The sequence below is a fragment of the Macaca fascicularis genome, chromosome 11, assembly GCF_037993035.2.
Source record: "Macaca fascicularis isolate 582-1 chromosome 11, T2T-MFA8v1.1".
Lineage (NCBI taxonomy): Eukaryota > Metazoa > Chordata > Mammalia > Primates > Cercopithecidae > Macaca > Macaca fascicularis.
In genome coordinates this window covers 56,672,317-56,686,083 of record NC_088385.1, presented here as the reverse complement: position 1 = coordinate 56,686,083, position 13,767 = coordinate 56,672,317, and the positions used below count along the sequence as shown (strand labels likewise).

At 45.5% G+C, this 13,767-nt stretch overlaps 1 protein-coding gene across 1 annotated transcript; it reads left to right on the top strand.

Moving 5' to 3' along the window:
• Positions 1–4,434: 4,434 nt before the first annotated feature.
• On the top strand, positions 4,435–12,072 carry BCDIN3D (BCDIN3 domain containing RNA methyltransferase). Its single transcript, XM_045365206.2, has 2 exons — positions 4,435–4,687; positions 8,811–12,072. The coding sequence occupies exons 1-2, from the start codon at positions 4,445–4,447 to the stop codon at positions 9,438–9,440; spliced, it is 873 nt and encodes a 290-aa protein (XP_045221141.1). The 5' UTR covers positions 4,435–4,444; the 3' UTR covers positions 9,441–12,072.
• Positions 12,073–13,767: the final 1,695 nt, after the last annotated feature.

Genomic DNA, 13,767 nt, shown 5'->3' with positions numbered 1-13,767 from the left:
CTAAAGTGCTGGGATTACAGGCATGAGCCTCCATGCCCAGCCAGAATCTACATTTTAGGCCGGGTGCAGTGGTTCATGCCTGTAATCCCAGCACTTTGGAATGCCAAGGCAAGTGAATCACCTGCGGTCAGGAGTTTGAGATCAGCCTGACCAACAAGGAGAAACCCTGTCTCTACTAAAATTAGTTGGGTGTGGTGGTGCATGCCTGTAATCCCAGCTACTCGGGAGGCTGAGGCAGGAGAATTGCTTGAACTCGGGAGGCAGAGGTTGTGGTGAGCCAAGATCGTGCCATTGCACTCCAGCCTAGGCAACAAGAGCGAAACTCTGTCTCAAACAACAAAAACAACAAACCAGAATCTACATTTTAATAAGAGGTTCAGGTGATTCCTTTGTGCATTCAAGTTCAAGAAGCTCTGCTCTGATTTAACACCTTCAAACTTTATTGTGTGGGCACTGGGGAGCCTTTGGGGGCTTTCAGCAGGGGCAGGACACAGTTGTTCGGTCCACCTTCCTTGGTGTCTGCAGCAGGGTTTGGTTCTTCATATCCTCTTCCCAGTCCTCTCCTTCCCTGTTTCTTCATCAGCCCCTCTGCCACCACTAACCCCAAACACTCCAGTCCTCCATCCACTACCTGTCTTCACAGACTTTTACTCAGCCTCACTGCCCTGAACACACCTGGTGTAATTCTTGAGTGCAAGGAATCCCTTGGGTTTGAACAATGATAAATGAAAATGTAAGATTCCATGATTCTATGAAATGCTTTGCACAGCAGGGTGACCTTGTGGAATTCATTATGCCCAAGCAGTGGCACATGCTGAAAACATAAGTAGGCTCAAAAAACATAGAGAAAGATTCACAGATGTAAGTCCATGGTGAGTTAAGAAGGGAAACAGGATGCAGAGATGTGGTCCCTAACCTTTTCTTGGTAATAACCTGTATTGGTTTCTGACTATAAAACTAATATATGTGCATTAGAAAGCTGGAAATACATTAGTTTGAACAAGAAAACAAAAGGTCAGTCAGAGAAAAAATCAGAAGGGATTAAAAACAAAGAGAAGGAAATCAGGGGCATGCACGCACACACACACATACACACACACACACACACACACACACACACACACACACACATTCTTCCCACCTCCTGCCACTCCTACCCTGTCCTTCTGATTTGGTTATAACTAAGATTGCAGATTGATCAATATTCAATGTTTACATTATCAAGACTGTAAACCTGTTGACCACTGAACTATGTAGTATACAATGATTACTTCTCCTTCCTTGCACAACATTTTGCTTTTCTGGGAGCTGATCATTGTTGTTAGTTATATGTTCAATTGATTAGTTTTTTCATGTCCTTATTAGTAATTTCTTTCTTTCTTTCTTTCTTTCTTTCTTTCTTTCTTTCTTTTTTTTTTTTTTTTTTTTTTGAGACGAAGTTTCACTCTTGTTGCCCAGGCTGGAGTGCAAATGGCACGATCTTGGCTTACCACAACCTCCGCCTCCCGGGTTCAAGCGATTCTCCTGCCTCAACCTCCCGAGTAGCTGGGATTACAGGCATGTGCCACCATGCCTGGCTGATTTTGTATTTTTAGTAGAGACAGGGTTTCTCCATGTTGGTCAGGCTGGTCCTGACCTCAGGTGATCCGCCCGCCTCAGCCTCCCAAAGTGCTGGGATTACAGGCTTGAGCCACTGCCCCCAGCCTATTAGTAACTTCTTAACTCTTCCCTAAGTGGGTAAATATTCTCTGAATATATTCAGATACATTAAATGGTTTGTTGTTGTTGTTCGTTTTTTTCTTTGAGACAGGGTCTTACTCTGTCCCCCAGGCTGGAGTGCAGTGGCGCAATCCCAGCTCACTGCAACCTCCGCCTCCAAGGTTCAAGCAATTCTCGTGCCTCAACCTCCCGAGTAGCTGGGATTACAGGTGCGTGCCATGATGGCCCAGGTAATTTTTATGCTTTTAGTGGAGATGGGGTTTCGCCATGTTGACCAGGCTGGTCTCAAATTCCTGGCCTCAAGTGATCCTCCTGTCTCAGCCTACCAAAGTGCTAGGATTACAGGTGTGAGCCACTGCACCCAGCCCATTAAATGTTTTATCAATTTCATCTTGTTGATGCCATCTTCTCTCTTGGAATCTTCTGACTGCTGTAGCCTGCATTGGTCACTCTGAAGATCTGCTGCCCAGCTGCTGTTCAATAACCTTCCATCTCCATCCTGGGGATTTCCTTCAACTCTCCTCTGTTAAAAACCTGCTTTCTAGGTTCCATACACTCATACACTTTCACTTCTGGTTTTTCTACCTCATTTTGGTGGAAGATTTTCTCCAGTAGCTTCCTGAGAAAGAGCTCATAGAAGACAATGCGTTTGGTTTCTTGCATGTCTGGAAATGGCTTCATTCTGTCTTCACACTAAATTAATCATGTGGCTGTGTATAGAAGGGAAAATTAGAAATCATTTTCCTTCAGAACATTCAAGGCATTGTTCCATTGCCTTCCAGCTGTCACTGTGACTGGTGAGAGAGCCACTGCTGTCGTGATTCCTGATCCTTTGTATGAAATCTGTCTTTTTGTTTTTCATCTTTCTGAAAACATGTAGGAGGATTTCCTCTCTGTCCTCAGTGTTGTGAAAACTCACCATGTTTTGTCATTTGTGAAACTATTTTCATCCATTATACTTGACACTTGATGGGCCCTTCAGTTCTAGGAAATTTTACTGAATTGCTTCCTTGATAGTAGTTCCTTGATGGATAATTAGATAGTTCTCTCTGCTTTCCCTTTCTGGAACTCTTATGTGAGACCTCCTAGGCTGGACCTTGTCTTTTGTCTATATTTTCCATTTTCCATCTTTTTTTGCTCTACTTTGTGGAAGATTGCCTCTAGCTTATTTTCCAACTGTTCTATGGAGTGTTTCATTTCTGCTATTATATTGTTAATTTTCAAGAGGGTTTTTTGTGCATTAAATGTTCCTTTTTTCCAATATTTTGTTATGAAAGTTTCCAAACACATAGACAAGTTGAAATAATTTTATGGCAAACACCCATATAACTATCACCTGACTTGAACCTGGGAGGCAAAGGTTGCAGTGAGCCGAGATCGTGCCATTGCACTCCAGCCGGGGCAACGGTGTGAGACTCTGTCTCAAAAAAAGGAAAAAAGAAAAAGAAAATAGAAAGTAAAAACTGAGAGGAAAACAGTGCTTATTTTAACTCCTGACGGCACTGTTTGCAGGAGTCATGCTTCAGTGCCTTGTAAGAAGTTTACCAAACTGCCAGCCTCATGGAGCAGGAGACCTCTTTAAGATGGGTGGGCCAGGTGCAGGGGTGGGGGTGGGAGTTCCTGCACAACTCTGTTGATGCTTGGTTGACCCTGACGGATATTCTGGGCCATGCTGGCTTTTGACTGGAACCTGCTACCTAGGTTGACCCTTCAGTTCCTCTCCTTATCAGCTCTGTTATTTCCAATCTCTAGCTCACATCTTGCCCAACTCCATTCCACTGTCTGTTTCAGTTTGCATCCTTTTTCCCTTCCATTTAAATTTTCCCCAAACAGATCTGGCCTTAGTCACCTACTTGTATCCTCTATTGAGTTTTCATTCAACAACATTTGTTGAGCATCTTTGTGCCAGGCCCATGGTAAGTACAGGAGACTCAAGGTTGAGAATAACACAGCATTGCAAGTACATCCTCTGGATCCAAACTACCTGGGTTCGAATCCTAGTACCATCATTTCTAACTGTAGGATCTTGGACAAGTTACTTTGTTGTACTCCAGTGTCCTCATCTATATAAAAAGAATAATAATACGGTCATTTAATCATGGGGTTAGTGAGAGGATTGACTAAGCTTAGAAGGGTGTCTGGTGCCCGGTAAGCACTCTTTAAGTGCTGGCTCTTAAGGCGCGGTCCTGTTCCCCCTGGGGGACAGGACTGAGTCGGCCGGCTTCGCAAGTGACCTGCAGCTCCTGGCTACCCTTTCCTGAACCGGGTGGAAGTTCTTTAGTCACAGATTCACTGTATGGCCCCAGACAAGTAAGTTCTCTCCGGGTCTCACTTTTTGCATTTATAAAGAAAGGAAATCGGACTAAAATTGATTTCCAAGATCCCAACAAACTATTATCCTTGCTCTGGGTCAAGCAGCCCAAGTTTCAAACTATGTCAGTTTGGCCAAGACACTTAGCCCTCAGAGCTTGTTTCATCCCTGTAAAACGTGGATGATATTGCTAATCCCCTCCCAGTGTTGTGATGAGGGTTTAATAATACAAGGCAAGCCCCACGCGCTCGCCGGCTACAGGCACACAGCGCGAGGAAGTCGGGACAGCCTTTTTGATTCACCGCAGAATTCGATCCACCCGCCCTCGCCGTTCAGCGCACGCGCGCTGGCACCGCCCCGCCCCCGCCGATCGCAGGTCCCGACTTCCGGTTCCGCCAGGGCCCAGAGGCGGTGATGAGGCTAATGGCGGTGCCCTCGGAACTGGATGGAGGGAGTCTTAAGGAGACCGCAGCGGAAGAGGAACCGCGAGTTCTGGAACCCGGCGCCGCCCCGTTCGGAAATTTTCCTCATTATTCTCGCTTCCACCCTCCGGAGCAACGGCTCCGCCTCCTGCCCCCGGAGCTGCTTCGACAGCTCTTTCCTCAGAGTCCCGAGAACGGGCCGATTCTGGGGCTCGACGTGGGGTGTAACTCCGGGGTGAGTGACAGGGGAGGGATTGGAGCATCCGGAACCAAGCGGTTGGTTGCCTACACATCCACTGTGGTTCTGGCCTGGGCTCACACCCATCAAAACTTCCCCAAATCGAGTATAAAGCGTGGCGTTGACCTTGCCAGTGCTGCTGATGCCTGCCCGCCAGGGTTCCACCATCTGTCTTAGGAATCTCTCTTGGAGAGGAGTCTTTGTCGACTACGTTCCCACTTCTATTTAAGGGCCAGACCCCAGGTGGGGACGGTCCCTGTATCTAGGGTGGCCTCTGTCCAGCGTGCCTGGCGCTTTGGCTGGGGAGAGGGGGCTTCCAGAGACACACGTTTGGGAACACGGGGTTAGGTTTGGTTTACTGGGAGAGAAAAGCCAAGGGTGACAGAATCATGCCTGATATTGAGACTCGTGTGCTATACAGTACAGGACAGACCCTAGGACCTGCATGTTTATTTCAAAAAATGTGAGTAGGCCGGGGCGGTGGCTCACGTCTGTAATCCCAGCACTTTGGGAGGCCGAGGCGGGCGGATCACAAGGTCAGGAGATGGAGACCATCCTGGCTAACACAGTGAAACCCCGTCTCTACTAAAAATACAAAAAATTAGGTGACGTGGTGGCGGGCGCCTGTAGTCCCAGCTACTCGGGAGGCTGAGGCAGGAGAATGGTGTGAACCCGGGAGGCGGAGCCTGGAGTGAGCCGAGATGGTCCCACTGCACTCCAGCCTGGGCGACAGAGCGACACTCCATCACAAAAACAAAGCAAAACAAAAACAGTGAGTTGACAAAGTACAGTGGAGAGGATCGAGAAGCAAATAGAGCATTTTGCCCGAGGGAATGGAGAAGGGTGGCACTGCCACTCTTCTTGCTGCAAACTATTCTTAGGCATATAATGATTATAATCAAACCACATGCAAAATAAGGAAATGTCTCTCCCACACCTGTTTGTAGCCACTGGGATATCCTACACTAGCAGGCAGTCTGAACTTACCATGGCAAATGCTTCAAAAGTTAGTACCCTCTCTCTGCTCCCTCCATCGCTCCAGTCCAGCATCTGGAGTGCAGGGGACAGTTTTGTTGTGTTGCTGTCCTTTCACAGAAGAGACTTTGGGGGACGATTGCAGACCTTGTGGGACTCAGTTGATAAGTAGGAGGAGGACATTTGGATACAGTCTTAAAGACTGGAATGAGGAGATGGGTTGATGTCCGGTGTCCCCTGCAAAATTTCTTCTCTGTGATGATACAGGAAGTCAGAGGGTGAAAACGGTGGAAAAGAGAGACTGAGGTTAAGGCTTGGGATTTCACTAAAGGCATTAGGAAACCACCAGAGATTTTAAAGTTAAGAGTAGTATACACATGAGAGGTAAAGACATAGTTGGCAGCTAACTAGGGTAGTGGTTCCCAAACCTGGCTGTACGTTTATGGAGCTTTCTGTTTTGCACTTTTTAAAAAATGCTTTCTCTTCTGGATCTTTGTAGTCAGAAAAGGGAAAAAAAATGCTTGCGCTTGATAAAACAAAAAAATTCAAACTACAAAGGGGTAAATAGTAAAAAGTCTCTACTCCCAACCCTAAATCCTCCTTTTCCCCCACACAGTCCTGTGTGTATACCAGCATTTATGTATAAATACCCCCCTTTTAGTTTTATAAATGGTAACACACTATTAGTAGCTTTTAATTCTGAGATTATATAACCGCATTCTTTTTTTAGCAGCATCCTAATGTTTCATTGGATAGATGTACCATAATTTATGGGTGCTTTTTTTTTTTTCAATTTAAAAAACTCTTTCCCCAGCCTGGGCAACATGGCAAAACCCCATCTCTAAAAAAGTTAGCCAGGTGTGGTGGTGGGCGTCTGTAGTCCCAGATACTTAGGGAGGCTGAGGGAGGAGGATCGCTTGAACCCAGGAGGTCAAGGCTGCAGTGGGCCTTGATTGTGCTACATACCCCAGCCTGGGTGACAAAGTGAGACCCTGTCTCAAATAGAACAACAACAGAAAACCCAAAAAACTGCTGGGCGCAGTGGCTGACGGCTGTAATCCCAACATTTTCAGAGGCTGATGCTGGTGGATTGCTTGAGCTCAGGAGTTCGAGATCAGCCTGGGCAACATGGCAAACTCTCATCCCTACCAAAAATACAAAAATTAACTGGGCATCATGGTGTGCACCTGTGGTTCCAGCTACTCATGAGGCTGAAGTAGGAGGATCTCTAGAGCCTGGGAAGTCAAGGCTGCAGTGATCACGCCACTGCACTCTCCAGCCTGGGAAACAGAGTAAGACCCTGTCTCAAAAAAAAAAAAAAAAAAAGAATAAACGTTGTCAGCACCCTACAAGTTCCCCAAAAGTTCCTTTTCCTGTTCATAAACCTCTATTCTCTACCCAGAGGTAACAACTAGCCTTCTATTGTTTCCTTGCTTTTCTTTATAGTGTACTGTTTTTCTTCCCTGAATGATGTAGTTTAATTTCACCCATTTTTGAGCTTCATGTAAGTGGATGCTTGTCATATATTTTCTGTTACGGCTTGCTTTTTCTTCTCAACATTATGTATTTGTGAAAATCGTCCATGCTGTGCACCAAGCTGTGTGTCTTCATTTTTTTTTTTTTTTTTTTTTTGAGATGGAGTCTCGCTCTGTCACCCAGGCTGGAGTGCAGTGGCGCGATCTCGGCTCACTGCAAGCTCCGCCTCCCGGGTTCCCGCCATTCTCCTGCCTCAGCCTCCGGAGTAGCTAGGACTACAGGCGCCCGCCACCATGCCCGGCTAATTTTTTGTATTTTTAGTAGAGACAGAGTTTCACCGTGTTAGCCAGGATGGTCTCGATCTCCTGACCTCGTGATCCGTCCCCCTCGGCCTCCCAAAGTGCTGGGATTACAGGCGTGAGCCACCGCGCCCAGCCTGTGTCTTCATTTTTAACTGCTACTTAGTATTCTATCTTCATGATTATACCACATTGATTTGACTATGCCACTATCATTGGACATCTGGGTGGCTTCCATTGTGCATTTTCTTCACCTGCACAAAAGGCATAAATAAATATTTTCCTCACATGCTTGTTACACCAAGCAAATAAAGTAGTAAACAGAAAAATGCCTGGAAAATACTATGTGGAAAAACACAAATTTGAGTTAGTTATAATGGTTATAGAAATCAAAGAGGCCAGGTGCAGTGGTTCATTCCTATAGTCCCAGCACTTTGGGAGGCCAAGGCAGGTGGATCACTTGAGGTCAGTTAAAGACCAGCCTGGCCAACATGACGAAACCCGGTCTCTACTAAAAACAAAAATTAGCCAGGTGTGGTGATGTGTGCCTGTAATCCCAGCTACTTAGGAGGCTGAGGCAGGAGAATTGCTTGAACCTGGGAGGCAGAGGTTGCAGTGTACCGAGATCACGCCATTGCACTCGAGCCTGGGTGACAGAACCAGACTTTGTCTCCAAAAAAAAAAAGGAATTCAAAGTTAGAGAAAGGAGATGGTGACTTAAGAGTAAAAAGGTGCTAATGTGGTAAAAATCACAAATCATTAGACTTGTCTAGAAGGTTGTTAGCAGTGACTTTTAGCAATGATGGTTATAGAAGCAGAATGTCTCAGAAGGAGGTGATGAATCCTAAGACAGTAAAATTGAAGCTGTAGTGAAGGCTAAATGAGGACTTTGGAATCCAGACTTCCCCCACCACAGGTCTGAGAAGCAGGTTTTTATAAGATGGTGTTTGCTGTATTCCTCACTTCCTTCATAAGAGACACTGGTTATGCCTCTGGACCCCTTTCCTCCTCCCTGGGGTCTTGAGATACCCAGAAAAAGAGTGAGTTTATCAGCATATTACTTAAGCTGGGAAATACTGCTGTAGGCTCCTTTGCTGCATCCATTTGGCTATAACTTTGAACTACAACCCAATCTATCATCAGTGTCAGGAAAATATGGGGATGATGCATTACAGCATGTGACCCCTGGAGGGCACTGAGAGCCTATTCTGTGGAAAACTTTTTGCACAACCTCTTTAGGTTATGGTTTAGGAACCTCACATCCTGTACAGCCAGAGGTAAGTGGCATTCTCAGTGGGAGAATGATATAGATTTCTCTTCTGTTCATTGGTTGAGAACTGTAGTGACAAAGCTCTTTTGGATTCCTCTAGGATCTAAGTGTGGCTCTATACAAACACTTCCTCTCCCTACCTGACGGGGAGACCTGCTCAGATGCCTCAAGAGAACTCCGGCTCCTCTGCTGTGACATAGATCCAGTCCTGGTGAAGCGAGCCGAAAAAGAATGTCCTTTTCCTGATGCCTTGACCTTTATTACCCTGGACTTCATGAATCAAAGGAAAAGGAAGGTTCTCTTGAGCTCTTTCTTAAGCCAATTTGGACGTTCAGTTTTTGACATTGGCTTCTGTATGTCAATAACCATGTGGATTCATCTGAACCACGGAGACCATGGCCTGTGGGAGTTCCTGGCCCATCTTTCCTCCCTCTGCCACTACCTCCTTGTGGAGCCCCAACCCTGGAAGTGTTACCGGGCAGCTGCAAGGCGTCTCCGAAAGCTGGGACTCCATGATTTTGACCACTTCCACTCCCTTGCCATCCGAGGTGATATGACCAATCAGATTGTGCAGATCTTGACCCAGGATCATGGCATGGAATTAATATGTTGCTTTGGCAACACCAGTTGGGACAGAAGCCTTCTGTTCTTCAGGGCAAAACAAACCATAGAGACTCATCCAATCCCTGAATCACTGATAGAAAGAGGGAAAGAAAAGAACAGATTATGATTCCAGAAGCAGTGAGATGGGAGGGCAAGAAGACCAAGAAAGAGATACTGAAAGAGTTTTATATTGAGAATTATGTTCATTCTCCTTAACTCCTTAACAATCAGGCAGCCTCAAAACCTGGCAGGAGCTTTTGGTAAAATGTCCAAGGCATATAATTCAAAGAATCGGTATCTGTTCCCCATTGTTTGGAACAAATCTTGTGGAGAATGAATCTGTGGAGTGGTGAGCTAGGGTATCTGGATTGGGATGGCCTAGGAAAAGTGGTCCTAGTTATGGGTTATGGAGGGAGCTGCTTTGGGGGATTATTTATAAAGATAAAACTAGGCTAGTCTTAAAATATATCAGTTCCTGGGCTCTCTGAATCTTACCTGGTTTCTTCAGGCTTCTGGACTTGCTAGGCCTGACTTTGGGCAAAACCTTAGTAATTCAGGTTTGGAATGTGGCTTAGGAATCTATTTTCTGCCGGGCGCGGTGGCTCAAGCCTGTAATCCCAGCACTTTGGGAGGCCGAGACGGGTGGATCACGAGGTCAGGAGATCGAGACCATCCTGGCTAACACGGTGAAACCCCGTCTCTACTAAAAAGTACAAAAAACTAGCCGGGCGAGGTGGCGAGCGCCCGTAGTCCCAGCTACTCGGGAGGCTGAGCCAGGAGAATGGCGTAAACCCGGGAGGCGGAGCTTGCAGTGAGCAGAGATCCGGCCACCGCACCCCAGCCTGGGTGACAGAGCGAGACTCCGTCTCAAAAAAAAAAAAAGGAATCTATTTTCTGTTTTTTGTTTGTGCATTTTTCTATTATAGTAATATATACATAAAATTTACCATTTTAACCGTTTTTAAGTATAGTTTTTCAGAACATGTGGAAATCCCATCCAAAACTGGATTAAAAATTAAAAGATAAATAATTTTTTAAAAAGTATACAATTTTTGGCCGGGCGCGGTGGCTCAAGCCTGTAATCCCAGCACTTTGGGAGGCCGAGACGGGCGGATCACAAGGTCAGGAGATCGAGACCATCCTGGCTAACACGGCGAAAGCCCGTCTCTACTAAAAAAAACACAAAAAATTAGCCGGGCGAGGTGGCGGCGCCTGTGGTCCCAGCTACTCGGGAGGCTGAGGCAGGAGAATGGCGGGAACCCGGGAGGCAGAGCTTGCAGTGAGCTGAGATCTGGCCACTGCACTCCAGCCTGGGCGACAGAGCGAGACTCCGTCTCAAAAAAAAAAAAAAAAAAAGTATACAATTTTTGTGACATTAAGTACATTAACAGTGAGGCATCTGTTTTTAACAGCTCCCCCAGATGATTCTGAGGCAAGCAGAGGTAGACCATACTTTGAGTGCTTATGGTTCCATTCAGCCCTCCTCTATGTATTTTTCCTGGTATGAGTTCTTCCCTGTGACTTTAACAACTACCTGCATGCTTATGGTCCCCAAATATATTGGTAGCCCTACATCCACAGTCCCAGACTAGCATTTTTCCTGTTTTGTCATTATATCCCTTAGTTCTTAGGTACATCAGATTCAACATATCTCAAAAGCAAGCTCATTACAGTATTCATTGCTTAAGCTAGAAACCTCAGTTGATTTTCTCACTTACATTCCCCACATTTAAATGCTCACAAAGTCCAGCAGCAAATTCTATCAATTACATGTACATTTCATTCCATCCATGTGTCCAGTGCCTGGTGGGGGGTTCCTATATTAAAGTCATCTACCTTACAATCCATTCTCTGCCTTTCAGCCACAGTTTACTCATCTGTACAACTGAAATAACACCACTTTCCTTTTCCTATGCCCAAATTTCCTAAGGATGTGAAGGTATTTTGCAGAATATAGAGTGATAAAGAAAAATAAGGTGCTATTACACTGTGTGAGCATGCTGCAGACCACAACTGCACTTGTTAGACCAGAGGCTTATGAGAAAAACATCTCACCTTGTAGAAAACATGCATCTTACTATCTCGAATAACTTGTTTTTCAGGATAATGAAGTTATAAGGAGTCCAGCCTCAGTGCTACAGAACATTTTAAAGGAAGCAGTGTTGGCAGGGAGGGATATGGAGCTAATAGAAATGAGGCCGGTTTATGATGGTCTCAGTTATCACAGTAGTTACAGAGCTGAGTTTACCCACAAGATCTTAATTTAGGAACACTTTGAAACCTTGTAACCCTGCTAGGTGCTCTCTCCTCTCACTCCACCAAGGCAGTGCACAGAAACATACGTGGCGCTATGGTAGGATGAATAATGGTTCCCCAAGATGTCCACCTAATCCCTGAAACCAGTGAATGTTACCTTAGATAGCAAAAGGGGCTTTGCAAATGAGATTGAGGATCTTGAGATCGGTAGATTAACCTGGATGATCAGAATAGACCCTAAGTGCAATCATCAGTGTTCTTATAATAGGGAGGCAGAGGGAGAGCTGACCACAGTAGGAGATGTAATGACAAAAGCAAGAGGTTGGAGTGATGTGAAGAAGGGCCACAAGTCAAGGAATGCAGGTGGCTTTTAGAAGTTAGCAAAAGCAAGGAAATGTATTCTCCCCTGAAGCCTCCAGAAGGAACAGCCCTGCCAACACCTTGATTTTAGATTTCTGATCTCCAGAGCTGTAAGAGAATAAATCAGTATTTTAAACCACTAAGTTTTTTGGTGATTTCTTAGAGCAACACTACAAAACTAATACATGGACTCTGACTACAGTGAGACTGGCTTACAAAGCCAAGTGGCACCTTTCCCAGATAACTCCTTGATAACAGAAAATAACCTCAGTGACCAGAAGGATACACAGGAGCTTTGTCCAACATGGCTAATTTAGAAATACCCAGGTGCAGTGGCTCACGCCTGTAATCCCAACACTGGGAGGCTGAGGCAGGTGGATCACTTGAGCTCAGCAGTTTGAGACCAGCCTGGGCAACATGGCAAAACCCCGAATCTGCAACACACACACACACACACACAAATTAGCTGGGAGTGGTGGCACGCACCTGTAGTCTGGTAACTTGGGAGGCTGAGGTGCAGGATCACTTAAGCTCAGGAGGCTGAGGTTGCAGTGAGCCAAGATCATGCCACTGCACTCCAGCCTGGATAATAGAGTGATACTGTCTTAAAAAAAGAAATCCTCAATAACTAAAAGCTTTGGGAGATGCTTCAGCATCCGAACCTGACCTGTTCCCTAGTAAGAGATTGGCTGAGCAGTTACCTGACCTGTTGGGAGGAACCACTGTATTTCACGTCTGTGGCAGTTGGTTTCAAAAAGGATGTGTAATTAGTGCCCATAAAAATGAGGTCCTCAGGTCGGGTGCGGTGGCTCACATCTGTAATCCCAACACTTTGGGAGGCCAAGGCGGGAGAATCACTTGAGCCCAGGAGTTAAAGACCAGCCTGGGTAATACAATAAGACTTCATCTCTACAAAAAAATTTAAAAATTTAAAAATTAGCTGAACATGGTGGCATGCGCCTATAGTCCTAGCTACTCGGGAGGCCGAGGTGGGAGGATTGCTTGAGCCTGAAAAGCAAGGTTGCAGTGAGCCGAGATCATGCCACTGCACTCCAGCCTGAACAGCAGAGTGAGACTCTATCTCAAAAAAAAAAAAAAAAAAAGGAATGGCAGTATAAGCATATTTAGTCATATAGAAGAATCAGCCAAAAAGTTAAAATGGCTCATTGCTGGGGGTAAGAAATGCAGCAAATAATTGCTTCTGTATTATTTGATTATTAAAACATATGGACATATTACTTTTTATACAAACTAATCTTAAATGAATAATTTTTTAAAGTAGCGAGTGTTTTCTAAAATAACTCTCACTGTACCACCCATCTATCTGCCTAATTTTTCCTTCACAGCATAGCCAAAATCTTAGAAAAGTTTTTTGTTGTTGTTGTTTGTGTTTTTGTTTTGTTTTTGAGACAGTCTCACTCTATTGCACAGGCTGGAGTGCAATGGCACAATTGGCTCACTGCAACCTCCGCCTCCCAGGCTCAAGTGATTCTTCTGCCTCAGCCTCCTGAGTAGCTGGGATTACAGGCACGTGCCACTGCGCACAGCTCGTTTTTCTATTTTTAGTAGAGACCAGGTTTCACCATGTTGGCCAGGCTGGTCTTGAATTCCTGACCTCAGGTGATCCACCCACCTCGTCCTCCCCAAAGTGCTGGAATTACAGGTGTGAGCCACTGCGCCCAGCCAAAAAGTTTTAAACACCTCCTGTCTCCATTCCTTCCTTTGTACATTTTTCTCAATCCTTCAGAATCTGGTTTTGCCAGGTTGGGCGGGGTGGCTCACGCCTGTAATCCCAGCATTTTGGAAGGCCAAGATGGGAGGACTGCTTGAGCCCAGGA

Excerpts from the sequence above, each read along its gene's own strand:
- BCDIN3D (XM_045365206.2), top strand. The coding sequence starts at position 4,445 with ATGAGGCTAATGGCGGTGCCCTCGGAACTGGATGGAGGGAGTCTTAAG. Across the intron at positions 4,688-8,810 it reads ACGTGGGGTGTAACTCCGGG|GATCTAAGTGTGGCTCTATA; the intron begins GTGAGTGACAGG and ends GGATTCCTCTAG.